Raw genomic sequence first — 18,122 nt, 5'->3', positions numbered from 1 at the left:
ACAACAACTCATTTAAAAAACTCATTTTATTATAACTCCCTATTTCCTCTCCCCTCAACCCTTGGCAATCACTGTTCTACATTCTGTTTCTATAATTTTGACGGCTCTAGATACCTCATTTCGTGGAATTATATAGTATTTGTCTTACTGTGACAGGTTTGTTTCACTTACTATAATGTCTTCAAGGTTCATCTATGTTGTAGCATGTGTCTGAATTTAGCCTTCCTTTTTAAGGCTAAATAATATTCCACTGTGTGTACATATCACATTTTGTTTACCTGTTCACCCAGTGATGGACATTTGGGTTGCTTCCACCTTTTGTCTATTGTGAATAATGCTATGAACATGGGTGTACAAATATCTCTTTGAGAACATTTTTCAATTCTTTTGGCTATATATCCACAAGTGAAATTGCTGAATCATATGGCACTTTTTGGGAGAACTGCTATTGTTTCCCAAAGTAATTGCACCGTTTTACAACCCAACCAACAGTTCACAAGGGTTCCAGTTTCTCCAGATCATTGCCAACACTTGGTATTTTCAGTTTTTTTTTTTTTTTTTTTTTTAATATTGTAGCTATCCTAATAGGTGTGAAATGGTATCTCATTGTGATTTAGATTTGCATTTTCCTAAAGATTAGTGATGAGCATCTTTTCAAATGCTTATTGGTCATTCATATGTCTTCTTCGGAGAAATGTCTATTCAAGTTCTTTGCTCATTTGTTAACAGGTTATTTTTTTGTTTTTGTTATTCCACCCTTGTACTTTCGTGATTCCCTTTATCTCGTTCTTTTAAAAATCACTCCTAATATTTCTTTTTTACTCAACTGCGTGCCTTGATAACAATGGGGCTGAATAGATTTTTACATGTCTCTCTATATATTTAAATGCATAGGTAAATATATCCAAATATATATATATATATATATATATATATAAATAGATATAACATAAAATATTAAATTTTTTGACTGGTGGACCGGAGACTATAGACTGCTGAATAGCCTTGAATTATGTATATTTGACTGGAAGTAAAACCCGACAATGACAGACATAGAGTAAACATTGGTAAGAAGTTAACAAGGTACTCATTTGATATTTAATTTTAAAGTCGGTTTTTAATTTACACACAATAAAGTGCACCCTTAAGTATATAGCTCAATGAGTTCTGACCAGTGTATATACTTCAGCAAGAATCACTGCAATCAAAATGTAGAACCTTTCTATTCATGTCACCCCCAGAACTTCTCATGTATCTCTTTGCAGTCCATTCCCACAACGACCCCCAGCCCTGCCCACTGCTGAACTGTTTCTGTCACAGCATTTGAGGATCATGTAAGTATGTACTTGCAGTACTTTGTTTTTGAGTGGACATATGCTTTCATTTCCTTTGGGTAAACACCTAGAGTAAAAACTTTAGAATCATTTTGTAAGCTACGTATAACTTTATGTGAAACTACCAAAGTATTTTCTGTTTTCCACTTTGCATCCTCACTGGCAACATGAAAGAGTTGCAGTACCACCTTAGTGCTAATTCTTGTTACTGACAGTTTTGTAAAATTTTAGCCATTCTGTTGGGTATACAGTAATACCTCTTTCTGCTTTTACTTTGCATTTCTCTGATGACTGTTGAGCATCTTAAAAATATGCTTACGGTCAATAATGTGTCTTAGTATATACGCACAAACGTTTCCATTTTTTTAATTGTGTCGTCTTACTATTAAGTTGTACATGCTGATATAAAATTCTTTGTTAAATACATGTATTGGAAATAACTGTTACCGGTCTTTTCAATTTCTTAATGTCTTTTGAAGATAATAAATTTTTTGATTTCATAAGGTTCAATTTAAGAATTTTTTTCTTTCCCTGGTATCCTAAGAATAAATCTGCCTAATTCAAAGCCCAAGCCCAAAGATTTTCTTCTATTGTTCTCCTAAGAAATTTTATAGTTTAGCTTCTTCATTTTGAGCTCATTTTGTATACAGAGTAATGCAGTGGCTGAGGTTCATTTTATTCCAAGTGGATATCCAGTTGTCCCAGCACCATTTGCTGTAAAAACCATCCCCTCTCCTCATTGAATTGTCTTGGCATTCACTGTAAAAAATCAGTTGACCATGTTTGTGGGTCTGCTTCTGGACTCTCTCATCTGTTCCACTGATTAATATATTTTTCCTTAGGTCAATCAGTGTAATAAGTCTCAAAATCATGTACTGTAAGTCTTCCAAATTTGTTTTTCTTTTTCATCATTTATTTTTAAATGCTTTGTATTTCTACACAAATTTTAGAATCAGTTTGCCAATTTCTACAAAAAATGCCTTCTGGGATTTTAATTAAGACTGAATTAAATCTCTAGATTAATTTGGAGAGAACTGAAATCTTAATAATATTGACTGTTCCAAGCCATAAACGTGGTCTCTCTCACCATTTAGTTAGACCTTCTTTAATTTTCTTAACAATATTTTGTAGCTTTTAGTATGTAGATCTCGCATTTGTTTTGTTAAAATTATCCCTGAGAGTTCCGTGATTTTGGAAACTATTGTAAACGGTACTGAGGTATTACTTTTATTTTCCAGTTGTTTGTTCTTCATGTACACAAATACAATGAATTTTGTATATTGACTTTATATCCTGCGATCTTGCTAAAAACTCTCTTGTTAGTCCTAGTAGCTTTTTTGTAGATTTCTTATGATTTTCTACGTACATGGTCAGGTTACCCATGGAAAAAAAAAGACAGTTTTTCTTCTTCTTTTAAAATTTCTTTGTCTTTTATTGTATTACTGCACTGGCTATAACCTCCAGCACAGTACTGAATAGAAGTGTTAAGAGAAGACATCCTTGTTTTGTTCCTGATCTTAAGGGAAAGCATTCAATTTTTCAACATTAAGTATAATGTTAGCTGAAAATTTTTACAGATGCCCTTTATCACACAGAGAATACTATCTATTCCCAGTTTGCTCAGTTTTTTTTTCTTTTCTTTTTTAAGCAGATGTTGAAATTTGTCAAGTTCTTTATCTGTATCCGTTGAAATTCTTACACGGTTTTTCTCTTTTTTATTCTATTAATATGAAGAATTACATTGTGTGATTTTTTAATGTTTAACCAACTTGCATTCCTGGCATAAATTCCACTTGGGCATAATAGATTGTGCTTTTTTATATGTGGCTGGATTCCATCTGTCAACCTCTTCTTTAGCAGTTTTTAACGATGTTCACGAGTGAGGGTTATTCTATAGTTTTCTTTCCTATGATACGTTAGTCTAGTTTTGAGATTTGAGTAGTCCTGGCCTGCTTTATTTCTCTCCTTCTACACTGTGGCTATTCTAAAGTCCAACCCCACTGTGCTTCTCAGAATTTCTGTGCTTGTTTCATATTACTAGACACCTGCTGGTTATCCTTGACTCCTCCTTTCTCTTATTGCCAATATCCAATCCATCTCCAAGAGCTGATTATTCTAGCTTCAAATCATAAGTCTATTCACTTCTACCTGAGTCTTATGCTAGTCTATCAGTCATCTGCTCATAACCTTTCAATGGCTTCTTTTTGCCCACAAGCTATAATCCAAACTCCCCAGCATAGACTTCATGTGGTCTCAACCCTTCCACCTCTCAGGAATCATGTCCTGCCATCTTCTCCCTCACTCATTGCCCTCTGGGCAAATAGACTGATTTACTACCTGGAATCTCAAAACCTCTTTCATGTCTCACATGTCCTTGTTTTTCTCCAAACACTCTTCACACAGCCAAATCCTATACAACCTTCAGGAATCAGGTATAATCTCACTTTCTCTGAGAGGTTTTCCTGAGCCCCCAGTAAAACAGACCCTCCACCCCTACTGTTCTCTCTCATTGTACTTGTCACTTTTATACACACACACATCTATATATCTCCATTCGTATCTATGTTTTCCCAACTGTACACTCAGTAACCAGCATGGCATCTGGCACTATGATTGATCTCAATAGCTATTTGTTTAAAAACTGAATGACAGAATGAATGAATGCTGCCCACAGACAGGACGTACAAAGTAAAGAGCATGGGCTTTGGAAGCAGTCATGGGTTCATATCCTGACTCTTACAATTGTGAAATGTGAATTCTTGGGCAATTTATTTAAAATCTGAACATATCAGTTTTTTTAATAGGGATAAAAGAATATAATTTATTGAGATGTTTCAGGCATAAGAATGAACCAAAGTATGAAAGTGCCTTGCATGTAACAGTGGCTTAATCAATAGTTATTCTCACTTTTTATCCCTCTATACTAAAATAAAATGGGAAACCTTTTTATAAAACACGTACACATTCACAAAGAAAGTACAGGAGCCTCCAGGAGAATTCCCTTATATATATTAAACTCCTTAAGACTCTGTTTAAGAACAAAAACTATGTACTGTGGTGTCACATAGTTTAATTATCTCAAAGCCTTATTGAAAATTATAAATGAAAGTTACTGAGAAAGTGAGGATTTTGGGGGGTCTTGTTTTGTTTTTTTTTGCTAGCGAGGTCCTCGAGACTCCTTACTGGATGCACTGATTGCTTAAAAAGAAATTCTAAACTTCCAGAAACAAGTTTTACTCCTAAAGTTTAAATTTTTTCTTAGCCTATTCATCATTACCTTCAAAGAGAATTGATAGATGGGGTTGATTTTTCTGAGGTCATTAATAACAAAATAAAGCAGGGATGCTCTTGCTGCCACTGGTCTGTAACATTCTCGGGCCTCGTTGATTTTTCTTTCATTTTCTTTAGCTTCAATCACCTATGGTGGGATCAAACAACATAAGTAACTTACTCTTCATATTCTCTATGTGATAGAAGGGACATATTTGAAATGAGAAATTAGTAGTAGTAACATAGATAACATGTATGGCATCTCTGTGTCTGGGCTTTTCTAAAGTCACAAAATTCTTATTTTCAAATAATCTTTTTATAAACTGGGTTTTAAATGAGAACGCACATAACTCTAGCTGTGTTATGGTTACAGATTAAACAAACCTGATTGTTTTTGGTTCTACAGAATTTATTCTGAGTAATGTCACCTTCCTGCCTCCCCTCTCTCTTTCAGGGGTTAATAACCCAGTTATATCACCTCCCAGGGATAGCTCTTAAAAGTCTGCTGGGTCAATTCAATGCCAATAACTTTATTAGTCAACAAGGTATACAAAAGCTGCCAAGGTCAATAAAATATCCAATAGCCATGCTTACTAAAAAGCCTTTATAGGAAGACTCTCGTGACTGTCTAATTCAGACTTTGCACAAGATCATCCATATGCTCGTATATTTCCATTCAGTTTGTCTTTGTATTAGCCTCTGGGTACATTCAGAGAGAGAACTAAACACACACACCATCATCAACTAACATATTCATTTTTATTCAAGGCACAAATTTCTTCTATCTAGGACTACTGCCGGCCTATAGCTTTATAAGATACAGTATTTATCCAACTTTTTTTTATTAATAGATTTGATTCATCATATTTGAGTATAAAAGGAAATAAGGAAAATGTAGAGCAGAGAGGGAAGTCTCTACATGGCAATATATTAGGAAGGTAGGAAGAGACATTTTGAGACAATTAGAAGTTAACTTCAAAGCTAAGGCCTAATTTACTTAATTGCTCTAATCTTTACCATCTCAGGAGCCACCTAGAATTCACTTACTTAAAAGGACAGAGTAATTTGGGATTCCATTTCCTCGCTTAAACTAAGACAAACATATTGGATGTGTGGTGACACAGCCTTGGCTGGGTAATTAATAGATTACTTAGTAATGAGGATACTCCAGAAAGCAAATAAGGGTTCCTTTCATTTTTGAAACATCAGAATTTTAAGAGCTAGTGGCCATTTGTGAAAGTCCAAAGTGCATGCGTAAGGCACACTGGGACACATGTTGGACGTTCAGCAGGAAGTCTACTAAACGAACGTTTTTTTCTGGCTTTTAGGAAATGTCACTTTCCTAGGGGCGTAATGCATTTGAATGCAGCAGGAGACCATCCCTTGCTCAGTCTCCCAGCACTGAAGGCCTGTAAACAAAACTTCAGCTCTAAGTATTTCTCTAAAATGTACAGCAGACCAGGAAGCCTGGGGTGAGATTGTAGGATGTCAGTTTGCCAGAGCTGGAGGCTAAGCCTTTTAGGATTTTTAGACTACACAAGTCAGCAGGGCCCAATTTTCTTCAAATTTAGTCACTCAGGAAAAAATAATAGCCTGACAGAGTCTAATCTGAATGACTGGATCTTTGTTGAATTAGTAGAAGCACAAGTTCAGCCATCTCTGTCTCCATTCAGAACCCCATACAGTCCACTTTTTAAGGCAGTTTATGAAAAAACCTGAATTCCACAAAGTGTCAGTCCTCTTAGAGAAATGGCCAAGTTGGATTACATTTTCATCGCAAGCACTTCACTCAAAAGGATCATTAAACCCCACCAGGCAGCCTTTGCCTTTTCCTACCTTGCGCTCTATCTCGGCCGCGGTGGCCTTTGCCCTCTCCAGTCTCTCTACCAGTTTGGTGTCATCTAGAAAGCTCCCCTCTGCTGCCGAGAGACGCAGGAGGAGGTCGTCCTCCAGATACTTCAGCTCTATCTTGAAGTCATTTTGGTGCTTTGTCAAAATCAACTAATGCAAACCAAGCAAAGTGTGAGAAATGATGGTTAAATTCACGTTTTTAAGCAGAGTTTCCTTAGCCATCAATGTCATGGAATCATATATAATAAAACACACAGCATTAAAATTGTACTAATCATAACTAAAAAGAATTCTTTAAAAAAATTCAGCAGGCATAGTAAGAGCTGGTTGCACTTCAGGGTCCACAGCATGACCATATATCATAATCACTGAACCTCATGAACCTATAGGAAGAAAATTCTGGTTTCTGCTTCAAATCAAAAGAGAGAGAAGTCATTATTTCCATCCTCACCACAGGAACAAAGCTAAACACAACAGTCCTTCTTATATTCATCAGAGAACTGAGGTCACAGGGCAACTGCCACCCTGAGAACTACAGAGATGAGTGGATACAGACAATCTCGGGTTCGCAGGAACATTTAAGTAGTAAACAGCTGAGTCCTGGAGGCAGAGCTTGAGAGTTAAAAACTCCTGGGGGCCCAGGGAATCTCTTAGGGAGAGGAAGCCCAGGGGAGGTTCCTCTATAACCTGGGCAGAGAGAAAGAGATTCCTCTCCACCCTGATCAGAGAATAAGATAGCTCTCCACCCTGGGCAGAGGGAAAGAGATCCCTCTCTTCCTTCTAACCTTCCAGGGCATGTATCTGCTTCGCGAGCCCTGCTTTCCATGACTCACATGCCTCTTTGCTTGCCCCAGTCACCTGCATCAAACATCACCTACAACTAGCCCATCTCCTGTGGCACAATCCTAACCACTTCCTTTATCAGAAGTACCTTTGAATTGCTACTTGACTGTTCACATACACCCTCATTTTTCTCAATCAGACTGCAAGATCCTGCAGGGCAGTCATCCCATCTTATACTTCTGTGTCTGGCACTATAATCTGTGCAAAGAAGGTACTGAATAAGTGTTGGGGGGATGATTTCATAATTTTTACCTTAAGCTTCTCCAAATCTGGCCTTTCAATACTGACAACCTCTGCCAGCAGCTGGGCTTCTAGACCATCTTCTGTGACCGTGAAATTGAGGAGGGTTGTCTGAGCTTGCAATTCTGGCTTGTAGTGAGGATTGGCCAGTTTTGTGTGAAGGATAAGATGAAAGTTGTGGTTAAATTCACACTCTTTATCTCCAATCTTGATGTACCTAAAGGCGGCATAGCACAGACATCCAGGAGACTCTCATGAACCATAACTGATATTATGGTGGCATTCCATTCCCATATTCTGCTAATGTATATAGGCTGTAAAATCAGATGATTCATGATTTTTCATCTACTCTCTGTTTCCCTAAAGTGTAAGAGGAATAGGAATTATCCATGAAACCTCTATGTGATTAAGTTTCCTTGCATGTAAAACGGTGATAATAGTAGTACTCACCTCATAGTGTCCGTGTAATACAATAAATCATATAAAGACTCTATAACGACAAATACTAGCTTCTATTACTGTATTATGCTTTCTCTGATTAACCTTATATTAAACATTGCTATTCTTTAAGAATAAAATGAGTATGTATGCATTTATATGTGTGTGTGTGTGTATACATACGCACTTACAATTTATATATATGAAAAATACACATATACTTGTCCTTAAGCATGCTTAATTTAAGCGACTTAAAATGATGCAGAATTGATTCTTTCTTCTAAGCCCCTGTCATATGACTATGAGTAATGGTAGCAAAAAATTTTTTTTAATAAAAAAAAAATTCCTTGGGCACTCTACCCAATCTTAATACTTTTGGCACTGGCTCAGAAGCAAAGTTTAGGAAGCCTGCTGTGTGGGATGCATGGACAGCATTCTTGCAAGCTGTCTCACACAGGGGTGGGCTCTCAGCAACCATGCTTCTTTCTGTATCCCTGTTCCTCTAGCCACAGGGACCAGGAGCAAGCACTTCATCCGAGCTGTTCCAACCAGAGTAACCTTTCCTGGGATTTAGGATTGGGATATAGAGAAGGGAGAGTTGGAACTGGAACCTCTAAGCTTATGTTGAAGTCACCCTGTCCTGCTGGTGAACTAAGCAGTAGAGAAAGATCACCCCAGTTTCCATAGTCAGTGGGAAGTTGTTGTATAACAAAGGGAGTCCAACTCGAGGATGGAAGTTGGCTTAGAGGACTGGGGCAGGGAGGGTGGGGGGGAATCGAGGGGGGGGCGTCAAGGAAGGGAGGGAATATGGGGATATGTGTATAAAAACAGTTGATTGAACCTGGTGTACTCCCAAAAAATCATTAAACCAATATTCAGATGAAAGAATAAAGGGAGAACAAAAGGAGAATGTTGGGTTTTATGGGCTTCCAGGTACCCTCTTTCTTGAAGCCTGGCTGCATCTTCGCCTCAGTTGCCATGGCACCCTGCTGCCTTGTAATAGTCTCTGTTTTGCTAAACCTAGATGGAGATGGTTCAGGTAACTGCAAGCAAAGCTCTGAATGAATGCAGTCTGTCCCTGAGGGGAGGGACTGATTTTTCTCTACCTTAGATGCTGGCATCTAATTCCTGAGGACTTTATCACCTGGGCTCCCTTGCCCTCTGGGTTCTGGATGGGCTTGGCCAATGGAAGAACTGGCAGGAGACAGCACTATAGGAGGAAAGAAAGGTCCGGCGAATCTTCCCTGCTTTGGGGCCATGGTCTGGTGAAGGCTATGTCCAGCTATGACCCATTCCACAGCTCTGCTTAGAGGACCTAGTAATACCTTCAGGCCTAGAGGCAGTAACTGGTTTCTGCTGCTGCAAATCCTTTGTAGCCTCAACACCTCTCTACTGGGTTCCCTTTATCCTTCGCTCTGCAAATTCTTTTTGTAAATAGCCACTATGTTAATTCTATCAAACAATTCCAGCCTACCTTGTGATCTTTTTCCTGCCAGGAACCTACTATGAGGCTCTAGCAAAGGGGAAGTTTTATTGTTTACGCATCAGACAGACAGAACCCATGAAGGCTGGAACTTCTCATACTTTTCCATCAAAGTGGCCTGAACTGAGTAGGAGTGAAAATTCATCTAAGAAGCCTGGGAGCATGGCTGAAACAGAGAGTATCTTCTCAGTCTCCTATTTTATCTCAAATTCTTACTAAAATTCTGAATTCTTCCCTATTTAGCATATGTTTTCATTATAGAGGTATCATTATGATGATGATAAGGATGTTACCCAAAGCCCATATTGTTTTCAATTTTAAAATAGTGCTTTAAATAATCATGAGAAAAAAAATGACTACTTTTCTCACTGACTTATGGGTGAGATGTGACCTCCCTAAATTTATCAACTTTGGAAAATTGGATGAATTAAAAAGAAAGACACTGTATGATAAGTTCAGCATTCAGGCAATGCTGAATCCTCTTTACTAAAATGTCACAAAATTTACAATAACTTCTTTTTTTAAACCTGAGGAGAGATACTCAGAATGCTCTAATGTGGTAATATTTTAGGCTGCTGTTGGTGGATGTTTCGTAACTGTGTCTTGTTCTAAAATGAAATCTCTTGTGCCATATAGTGAGGAAAGGGCCCCTGATCCACTGCCCACTCTACTTAACTAGGTAAATTTTTATAAAACAATTTTAGTGTGTAATGATTATTTAAAAATCACAGTTTTCTTAAGTCACTAAAGCTTCAATCACTAAATCACTCAATCACTAAAGCTTTAATCACTACAGCTAAGACTCTCAAAAGATTGATCAGATTCGTGACCTAATGTCTACATCCAATTCTCAACTTTTGTTTCCATTGTAGTGTTCTTATATTTCAACAAAAACTTTCACGGTTTTCCACAAACCTATGCATAATTAATCTTCGACAAAGGAGACAAGAAAATACATGTGGAAAAGTCTGTTCAGCAAGTGGTGTTGGGAAAGCTGGACAGCTGCATGTAAATCAATGATGCTAGAACACACCCTCACACTATACACAAAAATAAACTCAAAATGGCTTAAAGACTTAAATATAAGACAAGATACCATAAAACTCCTAAGGGGAACATAGGCAAAACATTTTCTGACATAAATTGTACCAACGTTTTCTTAGGTCAGGCTCCCAAGGCAATAGAAATAAAAACAAAAATAAGCAAAAGGGACCTAATCAAACTTACAAGCTTTTACACAGCAAAGGAAACCATTAAAAAAAAAAAAAAAGGTAAGACAACCTATGGAATAGGAGAAAATATCTGCAGATGATGCGACAGACTACAGCGTAATCTCCAAAATATACAAACAACTCAACAACAAACAAACAACCCAATCAAAAAATGGACAGAAGACCTTAATAGACATTTCTCCAAAGAAGACATACAGATGGCCAGTAGGCACAGGAAAAGAGGCTCAACATCACTAATTGTTAGAGAAGTGCAAATCAAAACTACGAATGAGGTACCACCTCCTGTCGGTCAGAACGGCCATCATTAAAAAGTCGACAAAATGACAAATGCTGGAGAGGGTCCTACTGTATAGTATAAGGAACTATATTCAATATCCTGTGATAAACAGGAGATTGGAGAAAAGAGAGCCCTCCTACACTGTTGGTGGGAATGTAAGTTGGTGAAGCTGCTATGGAAAACAGTATGGAGGTTCCTCAGAAAACAAAAAATGGAATTACCATATGATCCAGCAATCCCACTTCTGGGCATATACCCAGACAAAACTGTAATACAAAAAGATACATGCACCCCTATGTTCACAGCAGCACTACTCACAATAGCCAAGACATGGAAACAACCTAAGTTTCCAATGACAGATGTGGTATATATACATATACATATATGTATACACACACACACAATGGAATATTATTCAGCCATAAAAAAGAATGAAATAATGTCATTTGCAGCAACATGGGTGGACTTAAAGATTGCCATACTAAGCAAAGTAAGTCAGAAAGATAGACAAATGCCATATAATATCATTTATATGTGAATCTAAAATACGACAGAAATGAACATCTCTATGAAACAGAAACAGACTCACAGACCTAGAGAGCAGACGTGTGGTTGCCAAGGGGGAGGGGGACTGTGGGAGGGAAGGATTGGGAGTATGGGATTTGCAGATGCAAACTATTATATACAGGATGGATAAACAACAAGGTCCTACTGTACAGCACATGGAACTATATTCAATATCCTGTGATACACATAATGGAAAAGAATGAATATATATATGTATAACTGAATCACTTTGCTCTACAGCAGAAATTAACACAACATTATAAATTAACTATACTTCAGTAAAATTAAAAAAAAAGCTTTCACGTTTTTTGGTTAAGTGTCTAAGCTTGAAAAATCTGCCAAACAAGCTACTTTGGTAGTCATTTTTAATTAAGTTGAATGGTGAAGTCATTCATGTTATCAAGTTTTGGTTTGTTTATACTTAGGACTTCTTACTGTTCAATTTTTTCTCCAGAAGGGAAAAAGACCAATTCAGGTGGCATCTCTCTTCTAAGCCACTATGTATCTTTATCATACATACTTTCCTTTTTTTAAAAAAATGATCAAAAAAAAGAGTATTCACATCACTGTTAAAATGAAACACTGAGAACAGCAAGAGATGAATGAACTAACAGGCTGATTGTTAAAAGTGAACCAAGGAGTGGCTGCTAGTGTATCTGATGCGCACAGTGACCCTGAGCCCTTGTTTTACGAGTCTTGGAAATGATACCATTTGTTAACACTTTTGCACATATTGATACCATTCTCATTAAAATAATCATTACCTTATAATTTCTTCAGTTATTTGTTTTTTTATCATAAAACATATTACAACCATTCATTCACTCAACAAACAGTTACCGAACACCCACACAGTTCCAGGTTGTCAGAGAGTCTTGTAGACACTGGAGACATATAATCATTACCAAAACAAGCATGGTTTCTCCTCTAACATTATTACTTACTCTCTCATAATAGGCATATGACTACAAAATCTTAATACTGATTCATTGATTCTTTTACTCATCCAGTTCAACAAATAAATATGTATTAAGTACCTACTATGTCCAGTCATATAAAGATCAAAGATCTGCCCAATTAAAAGAAAGGCAAAAGATCTGAATAGATACTTCTACAAGTGTCCAATAAGCACCTGAAAAGATGTTCAATATCATTAGTTATCAGAGAAATGTGAATCAAAGCCACAGTGAGGTGCCAGTTCACATCACTACATGGTTATAATAATAAAAAAACACTGACAAGAACAAGTATTGGTGAGGGTATAGGAGAATTAGAACCCTCATACACTTCTGATGGAGATGTAAAATGGTGCCATCAATTTGAAAAAGTTTGCAGTTTCTCACAATCTTAAACATAGAGTTACCATGTAACCCAGTGATTCTACTCCTGTGTACATGCCCCAAAGAATGGGAAGCTTATGTCCACATGGAATTTGTACACAAATGTTTATAGCAGCATTACTCACAATTGCCAAAACGTAGAAACAACCCACTGTCCATAAACTCATGAATGGATAAATTGTGGTATATCCAAACAATGGGATATTGCTCAGCCATAAAAAGGAAAGAAGTACTGATACATGCTACAATATGAATGAACCTTGAAAACAAGTGCAAGAAGTCAATTACAGAAGTCCACATATTGTATGACTCTTTTTATATGAAATGAGCAGAATAGGCAAATCAATAGAGATGGAAATCAGATTAGTGGTTGCCCAGGGATCAATTCTAAAATTGATTGTGGTAATGACTGCTCAATACTGTCAATACACTAAAAACCATTGAATTGCTCACTTTAAATGATTAAGTTGTACAGTATGTGAATTATACCTCAATAATGGTGTTACCAAAAGAGAACAAAAATGAACAACCTAACAAAACGTCAATCACTTATATTTGAGCTTTTATCAATTTGTAAGGTAAGCGACCATGATAATTATGGTTTCTCAGAGGTTCATGCTTGACTTTGGAGCAAAGTGAGGTGTGTTACATGATGGTCTTAGTTGACAAAGACACCTTTCTTAGTCAATCTGCTTCTTTTTGACTGAAGACATATTCAACCATCTCTACACTGACAGCATCATCAAAATTTCTCCCATTATTTGAGTTCCCCTGTCCAAGGGTTTCCAAAATTGATCTTGCAAATAGCTTTGAGAAAATCTCTTTGCTAATGTCATTCACTATTTTACTGTTGGCCTATATTTCAAGACATCCACGATTGGTTTTTTTTAAAATTTTTAATTAATTAATTAAATTTATTGGCTGTGTGGGTCTTTCTTGCTGTGCACGGATTCCTCATTGCCGTGGCTTCTCTTGTTGCGGAGCATGGGGTCTAGGCGCGTGGGCTTCAGTAGTTGCAGCACATGGGCTCAACAGTTGTGGCTCACGGGCTCTAAAGCGCAGGCTCAATCGTTGTGGTGCGCAGGCTCAATTGTTGTGATACACAGGCTTAGTTGCTCCGTGGCATGTGGGATCTTTCAGAAGCAGGGATTGAACCCGTGTCCCCTGCATTAGCAGGCAGATTCTTAACCACTGTGCCACCTAGGAAGCCACCATGATTGGCTTTTAAAGGGAATTTCAAGTGTGATGGTTTCATGTAATTACTGCCTTGGGTTCTCATACATAAACCATTCCAAAGTTTATACTCATTTACAGCTCCACAATAACAAAACCCATACTTTAAAATAAACCTCTGCGTATGCTGTCCTGTGATTTTCTGATTACTGCTCCATCTTTGAATTCATTTATCCATCGTGTAGTGTCTCTGAGAAATGCCAGGTCTATCACGACCTTCCATGACTTCACGTTGACTTTTCCCTCACTTGCTTATGAATTTTGAATGGGTTTAGATTCACATCTCATAAACTTCATTTTTTTAACCACTAACCTATATCTCTAGATGAAAAAAAGAATTGAAACATTTTTCCACTTTAAAAATGTAAAGTTAAATGAACACTGAATGAATCAAGTCCAGTATTTTCATTATTGCAGTCTAGTCGCACAGCTCACTGTGGCAGGGTTAGGAACTAGAGTACAAAGTTAATTCAGTTTACTTATTTATTTATTGGCTGCATTGGGTCTTCATTGCTGCACACGGGCTTTCTCTAGTTGCAGCGAGCAAGGAATACTCTTCACTGTCGTGCACGGGCTCCTCATTGTGGTGGCTTCTCTTGTTGCGGAGCACAGGCTCTAGGCGCGCAGGCTTCAATAGTTGTGGCACACAGGCTCAATAGTTGTGGCTCATGGGCTCTAGAGCGCAGGCTCAATAGTTGTGGCACATGGGCTTAGTTGTTCCATGGCATGTGTATCTTCCTGGGGCAGGGATTGAACCCATGTCCCTTGCATTGGCAGGCAGATTCTTAACCAGAGCGCCCCAAGGAAGTCCCATCAATTCAGTGTTGAGGTTTGTGTGAGGCGGGGTGGGGGTGGACAGGGTATGTGAGAATCAAAACAAGCCCCCAGCAAGATGACTAACATATTTGAAAGTCAGAGGTGTTCAGGCCTCACGGAGAAATCCCTGTAGAGGACTTGGAGAATTCTTTCTCCAAATGGCTGGAGAGTAAGTATTGCAAGCTTTGTCAGCCACATATGTCTCTGCCATTTATTCTTCTTTGTTGACAACTCTTTAAAAGCATCCTCAGCTCCTGGGCCACATCAAAAGCTGCTTGCCCATTACCACTCTAGAGGGTCCACCAGTTAGTGGTATCAGCATAATCTCCTCTCATAGCAATAGCAGCTAATCCCACTGGAGTACCCAGTAACATCAACTTACAATTTTTCCAATCAGCCACTACACCTAACTGTGCTTCCCAATCTAGGTTTCCAAGATAAAAAGTGAGAGACTGGCCAATATAGAATATGAGGTTCAGACAACTTTGCTTCTGGGTGCAGGTGACAAAAGCTTTTAACTCATCAAATACGTATTTAAGCAAACATCTTGGTTAAAGCCACACTCCATAAGGTGGCCTGGAGATGACTCTATGGTTCTAAACCTCCCTTGCACGCCTACATGTGCCCTAAGACATTCATATACCCCAGTTTGAGAACCATAAATCCATCTGTTTGAGGGACAGGGCTGATTTTCTCCGTGAAGAGACAGAGTTAATCAGGGAAGTTGCTATGCTGATGGCAAAGAGAAGGATATCTGCCTATAAAACTGGTTTTCTATTTTGCTCTGAAACATTATTTTATACGTTTAGATTTCCCAGGGACAGTAAATTATCCTCAATTGGGGTGTTTATGATCTATGAAAGGCAAAAACTGCATAACGACTCAGTGGGTTTTATCATTGCTGCTAGGTTAATTTTTGGTTAATCTCCGATCTGGGAGAAATAAACAGATTGCTAGTGCTCTCTCCTGATTTGAAAGATCCAAAAAACAACGTAGTTAACCAGAGGGGTGGGAAAAGCAAACAATCCCTGTGTTATTTCTGTGAAAGAGAGGAGTCCAGAGGTTGTAACTTCTAGAACACAGCAGGCAGCTCCGAGTGCTTGAACTTCAAAGCCAAGGAGCAGCAACAGCAGGTGAGAAGGGCAACCTGAAACTTGGACCTTTGCTCTCTTCCAGCTCTTCTGTGACAGCAACAGTTCTTAACCCACTTCCTGGCACCACGCCCCCCAGAAACAGGACTCTGGCCCCTAACACCACACTGTAGTGAGAAGCAAGTGGGGCACGGATCTCTGAACGTGGGCTGAAGTTGCTCCCAGAGGGTTTTCATCATCCCTCCAAGGGAGCGAGCTCCTCCTGCCCCTTCTTCTCTCTGGCTGAGAAGTGCTGGTTTGGACACGACAGACTGATTATACGAACTCACAACTGAAATAAAATGCGTTTTCCCAGTACAAACATCATCATTTAATTGGATAGGACAGAGGGTGAGCTGTCCACAGTCTGTCTCACCTAGCAGAGCTGTAATTTTAGAGCCAGAAGGGACCCTAGAGATCATTCAGTGGGTTATTTTTTATGGACCTAGAGAGTTTATGACTTGTCCAAGGTCACATAGCTTAGTGGCAGAGCTGGAACTGGAACCTGGGTCTCTAGACTCCTAGTATAAAGTTCACTTCACTGCATCCTATTGCAGGGTAATTTGCTCTGTTTGATGGTGACAGCTTGTAACCCCAGCCTCTGTCAACTTGTCTGACCATTGATCACAAGAGGGTACTGAGAGAATATGACTGACTCAGTAACAATCAATGGCCACTAGAGAAAAAAATATAAAGAGACAGCTCAGAGGACATGCCCTGTTGATCTTTCGTTAGACATGCTGTCCTTGTTTATAAAGGAGAATGGCACTGACTATTGAGGCGCCCAGCCTGAATCTGAGAGCTCTAATTTCTGATGGATATTTTCATGAAAGGAATTATGTAATTTACAAAATTTTAAAAGTAAATCATTCAACTTACAGAAAAGTTTTCTAACTTCTGGCTTTCAGGAAAAGAAAATACAAAACTGAAGTATGCCAAAATGCTATGAATTATTGTAATGTTGAATCAGTTATTGCATAATAAAATCATCTATAAATTAACTATAAATTTAGTTTTCCATGTGTCAGGTTGGCATAAAAATCAGGTACTTGGGAATTTCACAATTCTTCCAAAGATTATTCACAATCCACCAGAAGTTATCACAGGGATGAAAAGAACTGTAATTTCTTCAAGTCATGGAAGTTCATTACTATTGTGGAAGACGGATATGCAATTATATTTAAAACACTTGAAAATAACTTCGTGCTAATGTTCACAGCATTTCTGTGATAGACATGGGGGAACATTTCTCCCAATTCTCAGATTTACCTGAAAACCAGAATCTCTGTGAGTTGAGAGAGGCAGCATCATCTCAAAATAACCAAGATGAGCGTCTGAAGTCTGAGATTACAATCTGGATTTCTTATTTCTGAGAAATATGCCTATAAACTAAAGAAATGTCTTTTACTTCTGTTGGCACTGTTCTCAAGATTTAGTGTAGCTACTGTTGAAAATGCCATCGGTCTTGGATCACAAAAACCTGCATGAATTTCTCTAGTGATCAGATATTCTGAGTACAGGAACAAACACCACTATTATTTTTTATTGCCATGTAAAACCAAACATGGAAAAGGAGCAATATTCAATTTAGAATAAGGACTTGCTTCTGGGGCAGATCCAAGTCTTTCCTAGGAATGGCTGCAGTAAAATGCTATTTTAAAAAAAATTGCAAAACCTTTTTTTACAACACTGTTTGGTGAGGAATTTCTGAAGATATTGTATTATTATACTGAAGCCTGTCCCTCTAGGATGGACTATTCAGAGAGCTAACACATCTTCTGAATAAGAGGAAGTCCATTCTCCAGGCCTCACTGGAGCTTATTTGTCAAGGTAAAGAGATAGTAGGTGGGTTTTGAGATAAGTAAATAAAAGAGTTCCATGAGTTGGGGGAAAAACACACTCAGGAGAAGCAAAAAACCTTCTCAATGGACATCTAAAAGCCTTACTGCATGTCCTGCTGTTTCAAATGAAAAGCTTCTAGATTAGACTTGTGAGTTCCAATAGCCCTGGCTGTGTGCACAGCCAAAGGGTCAGGTGCTGCGCAGGCAGTGGGGAGGGGTTACTTAGC

At 38.2% G+C, this 18,122-nt stretch overlaps 1 protein-coding gene across 1 annotated transcript in view; it reads right to left on the bottom strand.

Moving 5' to 3' along the window:
* Positions 1-18,122, bottom strand: part of DNAH11 (dynein axonemal heavy chain 11) — a 315,727-nt gene that overhangs the window by 41,209 nt on the left and 256,396 nt on the right. The window contains 3 exon segments of the mRNA XM_057731719.1: positions 4,612-4,752; positions 6,441-6,605; positions 7,551-7,755. Of these exon segments, the coding sequence (XP_057587702.1) occupies positions 4,612-4,752; positions 6,441-6,605; positions 7,551-7,755 (511 nt within the window).

Source organism: Hippopotamus amphibius, chromosome 4 (assembly GCF_030028045.1).
Source record: "Hippopotamus amphibius kiboko isolate mHipAmp2 chromosome 4, mHipAmp2.hap2, whole genome shotgun sequence".
Taxonomy (NCBI): domain Eukaryota; kingdom Metazoa; phylum Chordata; class Mammalia; order Artiodactyla; family Hippopotamidae; genus Hippopotamus; species Hippopotamus amphibius.
Note: the sequence above shows the minus strand (reverse complement) of the source record. Positions and strands in the feature narration are given on the sequence as shown.